This window comes from Vulpes lagopus, chromosome 7 (genome assembly GCF_018345385.1).
Source record: "Vulpes lagopus strain Blue_001 chromosome 7, ASM1834538v1, whole genome shotgun sequence".
In the NCBI taxonomy this organism is placed as follows: Eukaryota; Metazoa; Chordata; class Mammalia; order Carnivora; family Canidae; genus Vulpes; species Vulpes lagopus.
The window spans coordinates 76,190,840-76,212,904 of record NC_054830.1 but is presented as its reverse complement, the minus strand read 5'-3'; the positions used below and the strand labels follow the sequence as shown (position 1 = coordinate 76,212,904).

Genomic DNA, 22,065 nt, shown 5'->3' with positions numbered 1-22,065 from the left:
ATTTAGCTACATCAAGAAGGCTAGAGACAGACATTTCTTGATGATTTGTGTATCAGCATAAGAAATAATAATGATTTACATTCCTAGCATTTTCTAAAAACTTATTTCATGGATGCTAATTCATTTAATTGTCACACTAGCTCTGTAAAGTAGGAATTATTTCCCACTCTTTGGAACCTGAAAGCAAATCCAGCTAGTTTGATTCCCAGTTCAAAACATTCCCCATTATGCCACACTGCCTCTCACTTTAATGCTAAGGGACATTTGGATGGGAAGAGAAAAATATCCTCTGACAAGATAAATCATAATTGTTTTCAGTACTCAAGTATAGGTTGTTGGGGCAGATTCCTAGGACTCTACTGTCCTCAAACTTCATAAGTGGTAGAAAAACAACTAAAATAAGCATTAGGAAAACCATAAAAATGAGACTAAGTAATTTCAATAATCCCTTTTGCTACTGTTTTAATCCCACACAATACATTTATTTTATTTGTTTATTCACTGACATTCTGCTAACTGAAGAAGAAACTCCCAAAAGCTGAGACTAGACCAAAATAGTAGAACACTACTAATTGGTGGATCAATAAAGTACTCCATTCTGTTTGCATAAATAGACATTTTGATGGCAATCCTTTGCTTTGATGGCAACCAAAATAGATTAACTGGATCTTTAATAGATGTATATAATAAGAACTGCAGACAATATGCCCTGAAGATTGTCATTCTTGTATTCAGGCAGATGGTAGAAGTGGAGGAAGGGGGAAAGAAGGGAAAGAACATTCCTGGAACAGCTGTTGCATGTGGGCACCATGCTGGGCACTTTACATATTTTAACTCTTTGAAGCTTTGTAATAACCCTAGGTGCAATTTTACAAATGAGGAAACAGAGGCTCAGATAGGGCCCAGTCCTATCTCTTTACCCCACAGTCTTACATTGTCTTTGAAAACAATCTAATGTGGGAGGGCCAGAGCACATGTGTGTTATACAGGAGCACCCTGGTGTGTTAGAGATGAGCACTCCTTAGAATTCAAGTCATGAGGTCCCAGGTAATACCCCTGAGATCCCTCAGCCTGTGCACTGAATAGTCCCAGACAGGAGTAGGGGCAAAGGATGGAGTTTTAGAAATGCAAACTGGGAGGCTAGGGAGGCAGAGAGAGAAATGCAAGATGTGAAAGAACTAGAAAAGTACAAATCCACAGAAGTCAAGTATGTGTTAAAAAGGAAGTCAGGACAATAAGAATAAAGGCTAAGAAATGATCTCAGGATCAGGGACTGAGTCTTTATTATCCTGCAAGACAAGAAGGTCAGTAAAAGGGTGGAATTTATTTTTTTAATGATCATAAAACATAATGTTGCATTTTATGATAGAAAATTGGGAAGCACGTAAAAGGATAAAGAAATTGGGCCTAGGCAAGGCAGAGGGTGGGAGGTAGGGGTGGGGGAAATCACATAATCCCACCCTGACATGATTAACATTTTTCAACATTTTTGTACACTTTCTTCTAATCCTTTGGGAACTTTTTACATAGTTGAGATCATACCGAATATGTAATTTTATATATCATTTTAAAAAATTTAACATTTTAATTCATCTGTCCAGTCTTTACTAACTCCTATAACTGCTTAAGCTCACATTCTACTGGACATGGAGGGTAAGGTCAATGTTGTATTCTTTTTGTACATTTCCATAGAACTCAGCACATTTACAGACAGTAGGTATTCAAAAAATATTTACTGAGTAGAACATGAACACCAGTACATTCTCATTAGCCCTTAATTTACCATCCTCTTCCTGCTGGGTCTATCATTTATTTTATGGTATATTGTGTCTGCTCTCAGGCTGCTTTATTTTCTCTGTTTCAGGCATGGATGCTACCCCTAACTAGATAATCTGTCCTATGAGAAAGAAATCCATGTCTTGCAGTTCCTCCTATGTCTTCTGTTTCCATCTTCACCAGCAGTGCCTACCATTGTGTTCGTTCTACAGAAGACAATTTAATTTAATTAAATCTAATTTAATCTCATTAAATTATAAATAGATTGCAGCTTTTAAAAATTCAAACCAGAACACATAGGTCTTGATGATACTTCTCCTAACACCGAGAGCCTTGAATTTTTTCCTAAGTTTCACTCCCTAGTATCAAATCCTCTTTATGCCTTCTTTCTCCCCTTCTTTTCCCCTTACAGTAGACTGAAACTATATATAGGTGTGTGTGTGTGTGTGTGTGTGTGTGTGTGTGTGTGTGTCAGAACTGGAAAATTCCCATAACCATAAACAATGTAGAAATCAGAAACTAGAACATGATCTTTCTTTGTACTCTTGATAAGTCATCTAAACAGAATACTTCAAACTTCGACTGAATTGAATAAAGTATCCAGAACAAGGAAGGAAACATCATGCTCTGCTATGAAATGCCCAGTAATCCTAGGAATACTGCATTCAGTTCAAAAGACAAACATGGCAAAAGAAAATTAAAAGGAGAATAATGTCCAAAGTGAAATGCCCAGGAAGGTGATGGGTCTCAAAAACATAAGCAGTTATCAAGGGAGCCGGTTTTCATGTAGGAGATAGATTCAAGGACATAGGAACTTTTAAGACATGGAAAGTCCTTGACTTTTCCCTAAAGGAGATGGAAAGCGAACTTTGAACAGAAGAATGACATGATAAAACTAAGGTTTTTGGAGGATCACTTTGTGGAGAATAGATAGATTATAACAAGGCAAGAGTAGAAAGTAGACTGAGTAGGAGGCTATTGCAAAAATTCAGAATTCATGACTCCAAAGGGTAAAACCTCCATTGTGTGGAAGTCATAAGCAGGCATATGGTATGTGCTGACTCAGAAGGCTGTCTGCCATCAGAGGTGTACAAGTTGAAAACCAGTTGGCAAAGATATTACAGAGGTTGGCCTGATAACCTAAAAGTCATTTCCAACATCAAGACTCCATGACCATTGTTTATAATCTACCCATATCTTCAGCTGGCCTACGAACTCCACAATCATGTTTACAATTTATTTCTGATTGTAAAAGCACAATATAGTCATTGTAGAAAATCGGAGATTATAGATACAGGTAAGTAAAAGAAAAAGAAATAAAAATTCAGGCTTAACATACAGAGATACTCACTGTTAGAACCTTGGTATGTATCCTTCCATTATATTTTCTTGGCACATGCATCTTTAGGTAGCCAGATTATAGAAAGTGCAAATTTTTTTCCCCAAGTAAATGAGATTACTATCTTTATGGCTTTTTATAATCTCCTTTTAAAATTAAATATATGGTGACGATGTTCCCCTGTCAATTTATATTTTCTTCCAGAATCAGAAACCCCCTATAAATAGCCCCTATAAAAGCCCTGAAGTAATGGGTAATATAAATAACACAGAAACTGGCAGGGTATACGTAGTCTTAGGAGATCTTAATGATGAGATAATAGCTTCCTCATGAGTGTGTCTCCCACCTAGGTTTAAGAGGAATATTTTCAACCAACTCCATTATAATATTTCACAATCTTCTCCCCGTTTCAACTCCTTCCCTCCATCATCATAACAAGCTATATCCCATGTCAAATGACAGGAACATAACCAGAAAAGAGTGAAGGAATGCCCTTCATCCTAATCGAGACTCAGAGGTCTTATCTGACTTTTCCCTTGTTACATCTGGGCATCTTATGATATTAAGGCAGTCACTCATGAGCCTTTAAAGTTTCCAAATAACCCTGAATTTTATTCATCACCTCAGCACCAAGAGTAACACTCAGGTATTTCCTCAGATACAGCATTTGTAATTTATTCAACAACAAATATTTATTGAGTATCTAATATGTACCAGGCACAATATTTGGGGTAAGCCAGTAAACACCAAAGAAGAAAAATCTCTGCCCCAATGGAGCTTTCATTCTTGTTCGAGGAAACAGACAATAAGAAATAATTATGTATGTTAGCTGGTGGTACCACCGATAGAAGGAAAGAAAACAATGAAGAAGATAAATAGTGACAAGAAGGAGGAAAAGGATTGTGATTTTAAATAGCATGGTCAGGAAAGTCCTTGACACAAAAGACTGACAGAGTGGAGGGGTGAACCATGAGGACAGTAGAGAAGAGCATTCCAGACAGTGGCCTGAAGCAGGAAACTACTTGGGCATATTCTAGGAACACAATGGAGGAAACTACTTGGGTAGAACAGAAGGAGGAATGGAGTAATCAAAGATGAGGTCAGAAAAGGTAGCCAGAGGCAAGGTCACACAGACTCATATATATATCATGGAATTCTTCAACTTTTTTCTGAGAGAGATGTTAACCATTGGTGAATACTGAGCGGACAAGAGTGACAAGACATGACTTGGGTTTTGGGAGAATTATCCTATTGAAAATAGATTGTAGAGAAAAGAATGGAAGCTGTAAGACCAAGGAGGAAGCTGGAAACACTGGGAGATAGTGGCTGGGACCAGAGGGTGAAGGTGTGGATGGGAAGAGTCAGTCAGATCCCACACAGATTTCAAAGATATAGCCTCAGGATATCGTAACAGTTTTGACATGGGGTATGAGAAAGATGAGTCAAGGATGTCACCAAAGTTTCTAATTCCTGGAAACTGAAAGAATAGAGCTATCATTTACCTGACAGGGGAGCACTGTGGAAAGAGCAGGTCTGCAGGGGGGTTATTTAGGAACTCAGCTTCAGACATCTGACTTGAGCAGGTTCAAAAGTGGAGTCATTAAATAAATAGTTGGATATGTTCATCTGAGACTTGGGGAGAGGTCAAGTTAGAAATTTGGGAATTACAGGTACATAGATGATATCAAGAGCCATAAACTAGAAGAGGTTACCAGTAAATGTAGATAGAAAACAAACAGGTCCAAGAACTGAACACAGGGGCCAGTATTTAGAGGTCAGAGCCTATGTGAGGAACCAGTGAGGGAGAAAAGGCATCAGATAAATACCAATATGCATAAATCCTTCATGCTAACTCCTGAGGAGGTGTGAGTGAAAAGTTCTAAGAAAAAGGAAATTACACATCATGAGCTTGGCAACCCTGAGATATGTAAGATGATACAGGACTGTAACAGTGTCCAATCCTGATAAATGAAAGAAATATTGACCAGAACAGATTTGATCCCTACCACTTAATGGCAACTTCAGAACAACCCTGTTAATTCCAGTTAAAGTCACTTCCAACAATGTTCATCTGCAGTGTATGAATATATAAACAATGTAATCTTAATGATTGCATAATATTCCATTATGTGAATATAAAATTACCTCTTTATTTAAACAGCTTCCACATTCTGGGCATTTATGTTTTTATATCTCTTGGCTATTTAAATAATACTTTAATGAATATCCTGGTAAACACTTCTTTGTGGATAATCATTTCCTTAGAATACATTGCTGCAAGTATAATTACTAGATTAAAAGTGGTACACATTTTTAAAAGATTTTTAGTATATATTTCCAGATTAGCCTCTATAAAGCTTACACCAATTTACATTCCCACTAACAGGGTATAAGTGTCTTAAGAATGAGACATAATAAAGCTAGCCCATGAAGCCAACAATCTAACTTTTAGCAGAATGGACAGCCTTCATCTGATTTTTTTTCTAGCTTCTAATATCTAGATACCCCATTGTTTTTTATTCTGGCTTTAGACCTTGGACTTGAGCTTTTAGGGTCTCCTCCTAACCCCATCCCTGATTAAATTGTTCCAGGGATCTTTCCATGCCCTGATCTTCCTTACCTTTGGTGACCCCATCCCTGTTCCAGATGGGGTACAATCATATTCCTGCAACAGTTTGGCACACCTCAAGGTTTTGCCTCATTCAAGCTCCAGGAACACCAAGAAAGAAAACCCACCCATCACAGTCCCCTCACACTGAGAATGGGGAGAGGTAGTTGGAGACCATCTGTCTTCATTGCTCATCTTCCGTGGACCCCTTCCAAAAGCTTGTCCACCCACAAAAGCCTTTCTTTATTCTGGCCCAAGAAGGACACCAATGTTCCCCACTCCTATGACCCTGTCCAACCTCAGTGACCTGCATCAAGAATAACAAGACAGAGTATCACTTCAATAATTACCTCACCTGAGACTTACAGTGACCCTATGAAGGACATATGTATACAATCATCTCACATGCACTCAAGAACTAGGAAAAGCTTCCACTTTTCAATGAAATGTCTTACTCCTCCTAAAAGAACAGTGCTTATTGAGATAAATGAAAAGAGGGTGGTTGTTTTAAATCAGTATGACTAATGTTAAAAAACAGCTGGTAAGGAATCCTAGGTAATCACACACACACAAGCTACCAACTGGGAACATTACAGTGTCATACCTACCATAATTTAGTTCTCCCTCCCCACGTAGGCACTCAGAGTGGCAGCTGTGAGCCTGGGCTTTGCACGTTAGAGACCATTAGGCAAAGCAGCATGATTCATCATCTTCTGCTTGTGTTATTTTAACTTAGTCATTTGGGGGCAGATCTTCTGAGGCACTAACAATAGTCTGAGACTAGATTGATTTTCTTCCTTAAATAACTGGTGGATTTTTTTTTCTGTTGAAATTTCTACCATTTTACAGAAAGGTGCATAAAATCTTGGAAGTGGAAGGGAATATGGAGGTCACCTAGAACAATTTCTCACCTGGTTCACCAAACTATCCTTTATAATATTCCCAGCAAATACACAGACTCTCCGTGATTTCTTCCAATGATAGGAACCTCACTACGCATAAGAGAGACCATTTTTATTTTTCAGATAGCTCTCATTAAAATATTTTCTTTAATGTGTTCCTATACAATGAATCATTGATTTTTCATATTTCCTTCTAGATTAATCCAGGAAGAAATTATTCTCTTATCCATATAATACCTCTTCACCCATATATGGCTTTGTCTTCTCATTTCCAAGATAAGCATCTGCAGTTTCCCTTAATTTTCCTTTAGAATCCTCAGCATCCCAGATACTCACCTTCGATTGAGTATCTCTCTTGGAAAATGGTGTAAAAATTTAACACAAGGCTCCAGATGTGATCTAACCAGGGCATAGCACAATAGGACTCTGTAGGCACAATGCTTCTATAGATGCAAATTCAGCTTTCTTGGAAGTCATGTCACACTCTTAATCCATCTGAGTTTACAGTCACAGATGCTCCTGGGGTCCTTTTCAAACAGTCTGCCTTGCTTTCAGGGTGCTCCTGGTTCTATAACTCAAGGATTTGCTTTTTAACCTAAATCTACTATTTTATATACAATTAGAGCTACAATTTTATCTTTATCTTGTTCATACATTTCAGGTATGAAGACCACTTAACTGTATCCACTTCCCTCCCAAATTTTTGTTGTCCAAAATGTGAGGAGTATATTCGGTGGTTTCATCTTTGATGATTATTCTGGGCATCCAAGGATAGAGCAGAGCATTAGAGACATCAGTCCTTTAATGAATGATCTTTAGAGAAGTTTTATAAGTCAGTCTGTTGAACTAGAGCCTAATGGTAAAAGTGTTCCCCCAATTACCAGAGAATTGCATATCTTGATAGCATTCTCATGACCCCTGACCCTCAATTTCCTATAGATTTTTTTTTACCAGATAGTACTTTGGCCCATACAAAGGTACTTCACAAAGAAGCAGCCCTTGAAACTCACCACTGCATTTCATGTGAGGATGTACTGAGCAGATGGTTTACTATATGACATATGTCCTCTTTACGAGAACCCACAGAAGTTTCTCTCTTTTCTCAGTACTGTTTTTCTTTCTTATAGACACTTTTATTTATGATGTTTCCTCTTTGCATGGACTATTAGGAAGCCCACAGGAAAATCTGAAAACCACCTCTAGAAAATGTACAGAGTATGGAATAACAGAAATCTCACAGCATACATTTCACGGACTAACCACACACTGTGGTTTCATCTTATTCTAACATTTACTCTAATTTCCTCACTTCTTTATTTTGAGGGAGGAGGAAAGCTCATCTTACTGAATTTTATGTATTGTTAAAGCCATCAAAAGTCTTTTTAGAACAAAGAAAAAGATGGAAGATAGGTAGATAATCCAGACCACATTTCTCTAAGTATTTTATCTACAAGGATACCATGAGGATTTTGTCAGAGGCTTTGCTGCATCAGATTATACTGCCTGCAGCATTGATGTGATCCACAGAACTTAACAATAATTTAGTCCTGGCCCTAGTGAATACACACTAGTTCCTAACAATCATGGCTTTCTTTTCTAAATGATTACAAATCCTAAGTATAGGTGCATTTTCAGAACTTTTCCAGAGATCGATATCAAATAACTGCTCTATCATTTGGTCGGGTAGGCATTGAGAGTACATATTTTGTTATTCCTTTAGAAATTTGGAATATTTGCTCATTCCAAGTTTTTTTTTAATCTCTCCTATCCTCCATGTCTTATCAAAGATCACTGATAATTGCTGTGAGTTATTAACTGCCAGTTCTTTCAGCATTCTGGGGCAAATAATAAATGCAGTGAACTTTATATGTAAGCCCAAGAAAAATTAGGCATCATTCTTTTCAGAAAAAGTTTAAAGTATGTTACAAGCTGTTAGAGTGGTTAAATTATAATAATTAGTATTTTGTGCAAATGATTTTACCTCAATTAGAAACCTTAAAAGAGAGGAGTAGGAGATGTTAGGGAATTAAAATTTATTGAGTACTCACCATGTACAGGTTCCATGCTAGGTGGTTTATGTATTTTGTTATTTCACATACATAATAATCCTATGATTTCAGGTATTGTCCATTTTACAGACAAGAAAACTAGGTTTCAAGAAGTTAAGTAACTGCCCTAGATCACAAAGATAAATTGCAAAGCTGGGTCTTGAGCTGAAAGCCCATGACTTTCTCCCATATCAGACATGTGAAATTGTGAGGAGTCACATAAAAATGGTTAGCTAGTCAAGACTTTTACATGATTGGAAAATGACAACCATGAGATCTGTACCTTCCTTGGCAAACTTGTTCCTTCAATCTTACTCCTTCTGGAGCTAAGAAAACCTACATGAAAGAAAAATTTTGTGTTCCTAAGAAAAGAAAATCACAAAGAAAATATTCTTTTACCAGAGTACTAAGAGCTGGCAAGGTGATTCATACTGAAGGCTGAGTGAGAAACTCTCTTAATAACAGTTAAGCACTCATGTCTAAGTATGAGAAAATAAGACAATGTCCTTAGAGCAGAGTGAAGAAAGAAAAAAAAATTAGAGGTTACATCAGGCAATGACAGATTATAGTTAAAGCTTAGTTAAGAAAAAGGTATCTATACTTAGCTGCTTATATTTCTTTAAATTTGCTTTAAATTGCAGCTGAAGCCATAACATTAGGGTGTACAGAAGGAACAACAGATCCAACAGACTGGAATAAGTTCCAGATTATCTTTCCTTTCATAATTTTTTCTGGCTAACTCTAGTGCCCGACTCCAGGTGAGAAGTTTGGGCCATTGATTTTGTACAGCATACCCTCTTAGCACCTAGGAGTAAAGCAAAGAAAAAGTATCATCTAAAATAGGGATTAATAAAGAGTTACTATGTAACATTTTGCATAACTTTCTATAGAAGTCACCCATCTTAAGAAAATTTTGTAAATTATTGCGAAGAAGAATAATGTGGTTGCCCGAGTCCCTTTAGACACCAGAGTATTTCCTGAATTCATTCAAGGCAACTAGAACACATTTCTAGGAAGACTTGACAAGAATGCAACAGAGGTAAAGACAGTGACAAATCCAATTGTCCTGTAACTCCTCTTGCAAACATTTACTAAAGATAAGGGACAAAAAAATGAACTGGATCACAAATATCAATTCACCAGTTTTTATCCAGCAGTATACAAACAAGATGTTTTCATTATAGATGAGCAATGTTATTTCCTTATGTAGAACCATATCTACAACAGAAGGGGCAATCCAACCAGATAATTCTGCCTACCAGAAATAGCCCTTTAAGCATACAGTTTTCTGCTCTAATTTTTGTCCCTTCCTATTCCAGCTATTCATAATAAGGTCTTCACCCAATCAGATCCACACCTGGTGAGACTTAGGCAGTCCCATCCCATTGGCTATAGCCTGGTGGAACCCTACTATATGTCATTCAGTCCCTAACCTGAGGACCTGGTACCTTTCATCACCTTTTTCTGGTAGCAGCTACCACTAGAGAAGCAATAGTCCTCATATTTTGAGTATCTACAACACACCAGTAGGCATGGGGTCCAGCTAGCTTCATAATTAATCTCAATTAAACTTTATCACAATCCTACAAGTTCTTTAATACCCTCAATTTAAAGATGAGGAAATTAGGTCAGAGAGACAGGATGTGGCTGAAATAGAATTGAAACCTAGGTCTGTCCAACTCTGAAGCCTGTACTTTTTCCAATATGTCACACTGCTCCTCTAACTACAAGCAGAGTATCCTCTTCCTCTCCAGCACCCACTCCTTTCCCTGATCTTTTCCCAGTGGTAAGCACCATGAATCTACCATAACATAGCTCTCCAATCAAGCAGGATGCTTTTATTGTCACACTACAGTTCCAAGTACTAATAAACCTAACCCAAACTGGGTTAAACAATCAAGGGGGTCTATTTAGTTCATGTAACTAGAAAGTCCAGATGTAGGGAAGCAGCAAGCATACATTCCTCAAGACTCCAGTCCCCTGTCTCTGACATTGTGTTGGCTATGTTTGACTCCACAAGTTGGCTTTGCAAGATGGTTACAAGCAACAGTTTCAATACTTACATATAGGAAAAAGGAAGTGTCACTTCAGAGAACCATCAAACAAAAGTACTGAGGTTCATTCTGATGGAACTACCCCCAGCCCTCCACCCCCACCCCACTTAAATTAGTTTCAATGGCCAGGGGCAGTAATACTAAGGAGACAGTGGCTGCCTTGGGTCTACATTCTTCAATTCCAAAACAACTCCTGATTGAAACATTCTAGCAAGAAAAGTAAGAGAACCCACTGGTTCTCAGCCCTGGTTGTATATTAGCGTCTTCTAGTGAGCTGTGTAAACACTACCAATTCTCAGGCTCCAACCTCGATCAATTCATCTCTAAGGGTGATGCCCTAGTATCTGTAATTTTGTTCAATTCCCCCAGTATTTGGAATGTGCAACAGAATTAGAAACTACTGGTTTACATTAATCAAACCCCGCTAGAGTTAGCAGCCAATCCCACTCACACCCTAGCCCCTCCAGGAGAAGTGGAATGAGTGAGATGAAGGGGAAAAGAGGAAGTCTCCAAGCCCTCTACAGCATTTACCAAGCTGTGGTAGCCGTACCTTATTTTAATTGTGTCTCTCTCCCTCTAGACCATAAGCTCCATGTCATAAACTGTGACATAAACATTATGTCAACATTACTCATCATTTTATCCCCAGAACCTAGCACTAGGTTCTGGCATCTAGTAGTAAATGACCACTGGAAATTTTTCATGAGAATGAAACTCAAACTCTAATAGACTGGCCTTGCAAATGAGCCCTATTATCCTTGAAATGAGTCAGGCATCTCCTGCAGATTAATCTTTCAATGTTGTCAGTCCTCCTCCACCCCCACATACACACTTGAAACTCTCAGGGGTTCTCTTCTGACTTTGTTGTAAGCTTTAGCAACTTTGCCACATGTTACAGGTTCCCTACAGTTTATCCTCATCTACCTCTCCAGTCTCATCTCTGAGAATTACTTGCACTTAGAAGACCTCATATTTATTGAACTCCTCTCAAATGCATACCACCTATAAGAAGCTCTGTTTTTTTCTTTTTGCCAATATAGAGCATGGCTATAAAATAACCTATTTTATTTTTCCCCTCTTTTTTTAAATTCAAAATCAATTTAATTAACATAAAGTGTATTATTAGTTTTAGAGGTAGAATTTAGTGATTCATCAGTTGCATATAATACCCAGCATTCATTACATCAAGTGCCCTCCCTAATGCCCATCACCCATTTACCCCACCCCCGCAGCAACTTCTTACACTGTTCCTGGGAATGCAAACTGGTACAGCTACTCTGGAAAACAGTATGGAGGTTCCTCAAAAAGTTAAAAATAGAGCTACCCTATGACCCAGCAATTGCACTGCTAGGTATTTATCCAAAGGATACAGACATTAGTGATTCAAAGGGGCACATGCACCCCAATGTTTATAGCAACAATGTCCAAAGTATAGAAAGAGCCCAAATTTCCATCAACAGGTGAATGAATAAAGATGTGGTGTATGTATGTAAATATATATGAATGAATATTACTCAGCCATCAAAAAGAGTAAAATCTTGCCATTTGCAATAATGTGGATGGAATTAGAGGTTATTATGCTGAGTGAAATAAGTCAGTCCAAGAAAGATAAATACCATACTATTTCACTCATATTTGGAATTTAAGAAACAAAACAGATGAACATAAGAGAAGGGAAGGAAAAATAAAATAAGATGAAATCAGAGAGGAAGACAACCATAAAAGACTCTTAACTATAGGAAAATGACCTATTTTACATTTAAAAATTGAACTGATGTTCTGTGCAAAGCAGTCTTGAATTGTATGATGGATAATAACAATAAAAATAATATAACCAACATTTTTACAGCTCTTGTATAAGCAAGGTAATGCTCTTAGCACTTTATATGTTATATATTACCTCATTTAATCATCCCAATAATCTTAGGAGATGGATATAAGTATGATCCCTAGTTTCCCAGATGAGAATACCGAGGCACAGGGAGACTAAATGACTTATTCAAAACCATACAGCTAGTACATAGCAAATCCAGGATTTAAGACCAAGTTATCTGGCTGCAAAATCCAGGAATTTAACTGCTACAACTCTGAGGTGCCACAAGAGGCTAAACTAAGATGATGGCAGTGGAAATGAAGAGAAAGAGTCATCAGTGTATTCACTGAGATCTATTAGAAAGGAAAGAACGGTGAGACTTCAACAGTACCATGGCTTACAACTGTTATCATGAATATATAAATACTACTGTAAAGGACAATAGAGAAATCTTGTCAGATTATAGGCATCCTTAAAAAATGAGGTTTTAACCAGATTTTATATGATCTGAAGATTAATAATATCCAGGGAGCTGCCTAGAAAGGGTGTGAAGGTGAGGGTAGCAGGGGTCAGAACCATGTGAGCATCTGAGGATCAGGGCCCCATAACCACTGCCTAATATCTGAGTCAGAATAGGACTCAAAACTAAAAAATTCAACAACAAAGTCAAGGTCTCAGAGGCCCAGCACATGTGGCATGCGTCCTCTTGAGAGAGGCCCCTGGATTTCAGAAGTCTAGAAATGTGCATAGAGAAATAAGGCAAAACACAGCAGGTGATGCCAGCTGGAACCTTCTCTGTTTTATTCATGCCTCGTTGGCAGACGGCTGGTTCCCAGGAGGTGGCTGAGTCTCACAAGGTTCAGATGTTAAAGGAAACAAATAACTAATTGTGCTGAACCTCAGCTTGGATTCATTCTGGGGTGTGGACAAGCGTTTGTGTCTCTAGAGCTTGCAGTGAAGTGGAAAGCATGTATTAGCCAGCTTGGTGATCTGAATTGAACAGAATAATTGAACTGTTGCCAAGTCTGTGGGTGACTAGATGTCCTGTGTGAGCCTGGACAGTCCTGAGAAATCGTAGTAATTATCAACCACGGCCTACATTTGAAAGATAAGGCATGTCCCTCTTTTCCCCTGGTAAGACCTTATGCATCTCTCTAAACTTAAATGTAAGTTAAATTCTCATAGGACCTATGTGTTTTTTCATCTTCCACATTCTACCTGGATGAGTAACAAGTTTACTCCTGCCTATTAAAGAACATTCCCCTTTTATTTGCTTTAAAACTACCAATATCATGCACCAAGCCCTCCCTCCTCTTCTAGTTCAATTCAGAGAGGCTAGAATTAGAACAGTCTCTGATCTCTCTCCTGTTTTTAAGAGCTTATGCTCCAAGTTGGACAGGTGACTAGAGAAGGATTAAAAGGTTATTCCCGGCCTTCAAGGAACTCCCAAGTCACTGGGGATACAGACACAACTTTTTTTATAATAGGAATTTATGATAGTGGTACAATTAAAATAACATGAGATCTCAAGTGGTGATTCCATTCATTATATGGTAGGGATGTAAGGAAGCTTCCTAGAGGAGAGAACTCTCAGATTAATCTTAAAGATGGAGTAAAATTTCAACAGGAAGTAGGAAATGATAGTTTGAATCCTCTGAGGTTCCTTTAGAAATAAGGTGTGATATGAATACAAAATAAATATTCAAACTGCAGGATGTGCAGAGACTTTATATGAAGACATACAAGAGGTGGTTAGAATTCAAGATTGCAACAACAGACATGGAAGCCACATACTTACAGAGAAAAGCAAAGCCATGGATGTGTATATGACAGGAGTGGAGAGTCAGAAGGGCAGGCTGAGCGATCTTGGGGTCTTGGGGGACACCTGAGTTTGAGGCAGAGACAAAAGTGGAGCCAGCAACATGGGCTGAGGAGCACTGGTCAGAGGGAATAGTAAATTAGCAGTATGTCGACAAGAAAAGGGCTCCTGAAAAAAAAAATCATGTAGGATCAAGATTGGGAAGAGGCCATAGGATTTGACATTGTGAAGCCACTGTCAACTTTCTTAAGAGTAGTCTCAGTAGGGTAGTGAGGGTGGAAGTCAGATTGAAATACAATAAGAAATGAAAGGCAAGTGAGGGAGTTTTGATAGTTTGATTGATTGATTGATTGATTGATTGATGTAAGTAAATGGGGTGAAGGAGATATGGCACCTTGAATAGAAGACAATGGCTAGGCACTATGTATATCAGTTGAGCCAAGTGATTTCTCACATTTTTAGGGTTTATAGTCTGAGAGAGAATTACAACAGAGAGTGTCAAGATGGGGGAGTTACACAAATGAATAAGTTATTTATGGAAGTTAACATGAGTTATAGTTTAGAATTTTAGTAGGTGTTGTAGATTTTTATTGTTTTCTTTGCCTGGTTCTTCTTTAGGAAAATCACACCTCTTCCTCTGATGAAATATAGCTGCTCTACTAATGATTGCAGTGAAGACTGCCAATCTTAGTGTGCCTACACACAGTTGTTGGACCAAGTGATGAGTATGTAACCAACCAAGCTGATCAGAGTCCTTACTAGGATTTTTCTTTTTTTTTTTTTTTTTTTTTTTTTTAATTTTTTTTTTTTTTTAATTTTTATTTATTTATGATAGTCACAGAGAGAGAGAGAGAGAGGCAGAGACACAGGCAGAGGGAGAAGCAGGCTCCATGCACCGGGAGCCTGACGTGGGATTCGATCCTGCGGCTCCAGGATCGCGCCCTGGGCCAAAGGCAGGCGCCAAACCGCTGCGCCACCCAGGGATCCCCTTACTAGGATTTTTCAAACAGGAGCTACAAGAAGAGACTGAGTTCCTCTCATAAGACAAGGTTAAAACATAAGCCTGGAAGCTTCTAGTAGCTATGTTTCATGTCTAGTGGGGAAAAATTAAGAGTGAGAGAATAAATCCAACACAGAATGAGAAGCAACAAATAGTAGATAAAAAGAAAGAAAGAGAGAGAGCCCCATAGATATTCCAGTCCCTAATTCCGAGGTTCCTAAGGCCCAACTGGATCCTCACCCATCTTGCACTTCTGTAAGCCTCTCAATAAATCTCCCTGTTCATGTAAACTAGATGGATTCCTATCACATGCAGTCAAGAGGCCTGATTATTATGGAAGAATTGGTAAAGGGCGAATAATTTTTTTTAATTTTTTTATGGGTTCAAGGTTAAGAAGTTAGGGTTAGAGTCAGGGTTAGGGATTAGAGTATATGCCTAGTATCCTGCAGTTCAGAGACCTCTCCAGACAATAAAACCCCAAACTTCTGCTGGAGTGAGAATAGACATGGCAGCCATCTACTGAGCTGAGGCAAGGAGGGGGATTTGAGCTCTAAATACTCTTTAAATAGATATTCAACTGGTCCTTCTGTTTTTATTTCTACCTTCACAAGGGATAATGAATTTTTAGGAGTTGCTAATTGAAGCAGCCTAGGTGGTACAGTTGGTCAGAGTTGGACTCTTGATTTCCACTCTTGATTTCCACTCATCCCAGGGTTGTGGGATCGAGCCCAACATGGTGATCTGTGCTCAGCACAGTCTGCTTAGGTTCACTCTCTCTCCATCTGCCACTTCCCCACCCCTCAATGCTCACTTGCTCTTGCTCTCTCTCTCAAATAAATAAATCTTTTAAAAAAAATAAGTGATCAATTGATGACAATATTTTCAAGATTTCTTTTAGTTGACAATCGTATAGTAAGCTGGAGTTGGAAGAAGACGGCATAGACAAAAAATTACATGGTAGAAAACTTGGAGATACTATTAAATATATAACACTCACTAGAAGATACTCAGTAAATGTTTTAGAGGCAGAATAGAGTAGGTTTATGTACCCAGACTTTGGAGTAGACTGCCTGGGTTAGAAGTCCGGCTTCACCACTTACTAGCTGTGTGATCTTGGGCAAATTTTCCTTTTTATTGTGGTGAAATACATATAATTTAAATTTGCCATTTTAACTGTTTTAAAGTGTGCAATTCAGTGACACTTGGTATATTCGTGATGTAAAGCCACTATCTAATTTCAGAACATTTTTATCACGCCAAAAGGAAATCCCAAATCCATCAAGCAATTGTTCCCCATTTTTCCCTACTCCCAACACCTGGCAACCACTAATCTCTTTCTGTTTCTATCAATTTGCCTATTCTTGGACTTTTCCTATAAAAAGAATCATATAGGATGGGATCTTTTGTGTTTGACTTCTTTCACTTAGTATATTTTCAAGATTCATCCATATTGTAACATGTATCAGTCTTTTATTCCTCTTTATGATTGACTAATATTTATGGCTGAATAATAATGCATGGGTACTATTCATTTTGCTTATCTATTCATTATTTGATGGACATTGATGTTGTTTCCACCTTTTGAGTGCTGTGAATAATGCCGCTGTAAAGATTTATTTTTTAACAGATTATTTAAGCTTTCTTTATTCATCAACATTAACATCAGGGGTTGAGAAGTATAATTGCTATAGTAACATTCACAACAATTTCATAGGCAGTTTTATTTATTTCAAAAGTTCTCATTACCTAAAGTCTATATATCTTCTTATTTCTGGATCACCTCTAATCCTCTGCATTAACTGGGAGCATGAGTAATTTCAAAGAGTTAAAAATAAGTTAAAAATAGAGATTCATTTCTGGGGTGAAGATGGCCAAAGGCTGGTTAGCAAGGCTGCACCGAGGTGGTTGGTGTTGCTGCTTTTGGCAAAAATCCTAATGAAAACCTCCCGGAAGCTGAAACCACCTCATGGACCCATCTGATACACTGGGTCACCAGCTTGCATCCTGCCAATTTTCTCCACTGAATAATAGAACCTGAAAAGTGGGGACGACTTGTATATTTGTTTCTCCAAAGGAGCACACAGGGGGTAGCTCTTCAGGGTTTCCAGGGACTCCTTCCTATCTATGATTCCAGTATCTGGGTCTATGGTGGTCAAGATGCACCTGGGGCAAGACAAAACTTCTTTCATTTCTACATTGCCAATGAGGAGTTCATCCCAGGTGTCCTCCTCGAAAGCATCACAGCCTGTCACCACGATATTGGATCTGAACTGGTCCATTTTCACTTTCTTCTCCAGCCTGGTACTCAGATCCGCCAAGGAGGCTTCAGGGAGGACCATGATGGGGCTGCAGTCTGGGTAGGCCAACTGGTAATTCAGTACCACAGGAGAGAAAATTTCCTTCAACCGTCTTCCTTTCATGTGCTTCTCAAACTGAAGCAGCCTGAAAGCTTCTGTTTTCAAGAAGCTGGTGAACCACTGCGCTGCCTCATCGCCACAGTCCCTGCCCTTAATGTCCATGCCCAACAGCCTGCAATCGTGGACCTTGTTTGAGGGAGGCAGCTTGCTCAGCAAAACCAGCTGGTCCATGCCCGGAGCCTTGAGGATCAGGCGCTCGCCCTCACAGGTGATAGACACCAGTACCAGGCGAGGCTCCTGCCAGGCGGTGACCATGTGCCCATCTTCCTTAGTCACCAGCCAAAACCTCTGACAACTGCAGCATTTTCCCGCTGTAAAGGTTTGTGTACAAGTTTTCACCCAAATACCTGTTTTCAAATGTTTGCTTTATAATATAATAACTCTGTAACTTTTGAGGCTTTTTCTACAGTGGATATACCATTTTACATTTGACAGTATTGTAAGAGTATTCAAATTCCTCCACATGTTTCATGGTGTTTTTCATGTTTTTTTTCACTTGTTATTTTTCATGGGTTTTTAAACTAATATTATAGCCATCCTAGTAAGTGTGAAGTAGTATCTCATGCAGTTTTATTTGCACTTCCTTAACAATTAATAACACTAAGTATCATTTAATGTGCTTATCGGTTATTTGCATATCTTTTTTGGAGAACTGTCTATTCAAATCCTTTGCCCTTTTAAAATTCAGTTATCTTTATGTTGTTCAAATGTGAATGTTCTTTATAGATTCTGGATACTAGATCCTTATTAGATCTGTGATTTACAAATACTTTCTTGCTCACATTCTGTGGGATTTCTTTTCATAGATAGTGTCCTTTGATGAACAGAAGTTTTAATTTTGATGAAGCCAAATTTATCTATTTTTCCCTATTTGTGCTTACAGTGTCAAATTGAAGGAACCACTATCAAACCCAAGGTCATAAAGACTGAGCCCTATGTTTTCTTCTAAGAGTTTTATGGTTTTAGCTCTTATAATTAAGTCTTAAATCCACTTTGAGTTAATATTTGTATATGGTGTAAGGTAAGGGTCTTGAGCAAGTTTTAACCTCTCCATATCTCAGTTTCCTTATGTGTAAAATAAAGATAGTGAAAGTACCTATCTCATGGGATTTTGTGAGGATAAATTGTAAATCAATAAGTTAAGATGTGTAAAGTACTTAGAATGGTACCTAGCACATTCAATAAGTAAATATTCACTACTGTTAATTATTATTTGCTGTTGTTGATTTGGGATGGGAGAGATCATCTGAATATGAGCTCATGAAGTAGAGTGGAAGAGAAGAACAAAATTTACCTCTCTTAGTAAAACAAATGTTTTAGATGACTTAAAATCAAGTACCATCATGTGTGTATTGCGGAGTTTTTTATAAGTTAGTATTATCACTGCAGTAATACTGGTGTAAAGTTCTTAAATAAAAGAAGATGATAGTCCTCTGTTATCCTGGGCGAGTCAGAATACACCTGTAATCTTGTGCTTATTCTTGAGTGCACTTAAAAAGAGATTTCAATAACCCAAGTTAAAGCAGGTAGAGCAACCTAGTTGTAAGAAGTCTCAAAATGACTAAGCTTGGAAAAGAGCTGAAATAACTAAGAACAGAGGAAAATTTTTCCATGAGGCTGATGAAGCTTAAACTTCAGGGCACCTCTGTTGCACAAACTCCTCCAGGCCCTAATTTTGTATTCTTCTTCTTAAGAAGGAGTCCAAAATTACATACACTCTAGCGCCAACAAAATCTGTACCACCGCTGACTGAGAATACACAAAACTGCCTCCATCTATCTTAAAATCTCACTGCCACTGTAAGTCATTGAGCAGAGGCCGGACCCATGCAACTGATGATCTGTAGAAAGAACTGAATCCAGCATTCAGCAGAGAACAGAATCCAGGACTGGTAGGGTGCTTTCTAAACACTATGGTTCCAACCTTGAAAAGTTTCACCCCTTTTCTAGAGAGCAGTCTTCAAGGATTTTTTTTACTCTTAATTTTTAGTACAGTAGTTCTTAGCCATTATAATTAGTAATGATAAATGAACAAATAGATGGGTAGATAGGTAGATAGATAGATAGACTGGATCTAGTTATATGTGATTTTGACATATAACTTCAATATGAGAAAATGTTGAAGTTTTTTTCAAGTTCTAAGCCTAATTGTACTACCAACTCATTGTGTGTTCAATTTTATTCTACCTTACAATGAATATAATTCTTAGATTAACCTGAAATTTTTAAAACTGTCTGCCTGCCTCTAGCACCTTTATTTTTAATTTTCTTTAATTTTTTTAATAAAAATAGTTTATATTCATTAGAGTGTCTCTAAGGTTTTGGTATAATTGCTCCCTTAGTTTTGTGAAATTAATTGAAAAATTTACCATCTGTTTATTAAGGAGCAGTTTATACATAGGAATTCACCATTCATTGCAAGTTGTTAAAAGATTGTCTGTAAATCCATTTAGCCTAGGGCCTTTCTAGGAGTTAGTTCTTTTTTTAATAATTTTTGTAATTCATAATTTTACAATTTTTATAATTTCTCTAGTGGTTACTGAAAGTTCAGGTTTTCTGACTCCTGTTGAGGTCATTTTGGCAATATATTTTTCCTAGAAAAATAATTTGTTTTATCCAGATCTTTAAAAAACCTTGCCATGGTATTTTTAATAATTATTTTGGGATCCCTGGGTGGCGCAGTGGTTTGGCGCCTGCCTTTGGCCCAGGGCGCGATCCTGGAGACTCGGGATCGAATCCCACGTCGGGCTCCCGGTGCATGGAGCCTGCTTCTCCCTCTGCTTGTGTCTCTGCCTCTCTCTCTCTCTCTCTCTCTCTCTGTGACTATCATAAATAAATAAAAATTAAAAAAAAATTATTTTAATAATATCTATATATAATTCTTATTTTCCTTGAGTACACTTGCCAAAAATGTACACCTTTGTTGACTGTTTCTTTATTGAGCAACAATTTTTCCGTTTTATAATTCACTAGTCTATTTTCAAATTTCAACTCTTCTGAAATTTGACTATATCTTTCAATAGATGCCAAAGACATCTTGGCAGTGGCCAAAGAAAGGGCTAGGTTGAGGCACTGTTGTAGTTGCTGCATGCATGTGATCTTGGCCATGCATGTTCACCCCATTATTACCTTGGAAGAGTTAATTGCATTGACAGCCCAACATAGTGTTAAACATTAGCCTAAAATGAGATTCAAAATATCATATTGTATAGCAGTATTGAAATGAAAATTTTAGGGTATGCAGATGATTTTCTGTCTCATATAAGGCAATACAATTAAAGGTAGTCAAAATGGACAAATTTCTCAGACAGATAATAGAACTTCCAAAGCTAGGAACAGAAGTGTGACCAATGCTGGCTGACTTTCTAGTGATGCTAATTGTCATCCAGCTATATATACTTCAATTAAGGGGAAAAAATTATTAGTTTAACCCAGCAGAAAAAAACAAGTGAACCTCTTTCAGTATGCTTTCAAATTAAACTGTCAACTCTAAATGTGAATAGTGGTTATGCTCAGAAAAACAGGAATAAAAAGCAGTGTGTCACCATAATGTTAGATAAAAGCGATGACTACAAGAGATGTAGGAGGGATTTCAGACTTGGAGTATGAAGAAGTCTCAAACTAATACTAAAAAAATAATAAAGTAATATGGAATTGTATTGATAAATATGTACTATATGTATTTATTAGTAGATAAAATGATTGTATACATAGAAAATCCTGAAAAAATCTGCCAAAAAACTACTAGAACTAGTAAGTGAATTGAACAAGATCAAAATATACTATGTAAATAAATTGAGATATACTGCATTTTTGTATAACAGTAATTGAGAAATTATATCTTAGAAAAACAAGATACAAACTAAATATGCAAAATCAATTATGTTTCTATATAACAGCAATTGGTAATGAAATTTAAACAATTTATTTTACAGAAGTATCAAAAACATAAAACATTAACAAAAGATGTACAAGACCTTTACACTGAATACCAAAATAAATACCTAAGAGAAATTTAAAAAGAACTAAAAGTAGCAAAGATAAATCATATTAATATAAAGATGTAAATTCTCCCCAAATTGATAACTTGGTTTCAAAGCAATTCTAATTAAAAAAAAAAAATGGCTTAAAAAAAAAAAGAAAAGAAATTGACAAACTGGGGCACCTGAGTGGCTCAGTGATTAAGAATCTGCCTTTGGCTCAGGTTGCAATCCTGGGCTCCTGAGATGGAGTCCCGAATCAGGCTCCCTGAAGGGAGTCTGTTTCTTCCTCTGCCTATATCTCTGCCTC

General features: G+C 37.5%; 1 protein-coding gene across 1 annotated transcript; it reads right to left on the bottom strand.

The window, feature by feature from the left end:
• Positions 1–17,308: 17,308 nt before the first annotated feature.
• On the bottom strand, positions 17,309–18,248 carry LOC121495187 (mitochondrial amidoxime reducing component 2-like). Its single transcript, XM_041762454.1, has 2 exons — positions 18,203–18,248; positions 17,309–18,123 (listed from the first exon to the last, which is right to left on the bottom strand). The coding sequence occupies exons 1-2, from the start codon at positions 18,246–18,248 to the stop codon at positions 17,324–17,326; spliced, it is 846 nt and encodes a 281-aa protein (XP_041618388.1). The 3' UTR covers positions 17,309–17,323.
• Positions 18,249–22,065: the final 3,817 nt, after the last annotated feature.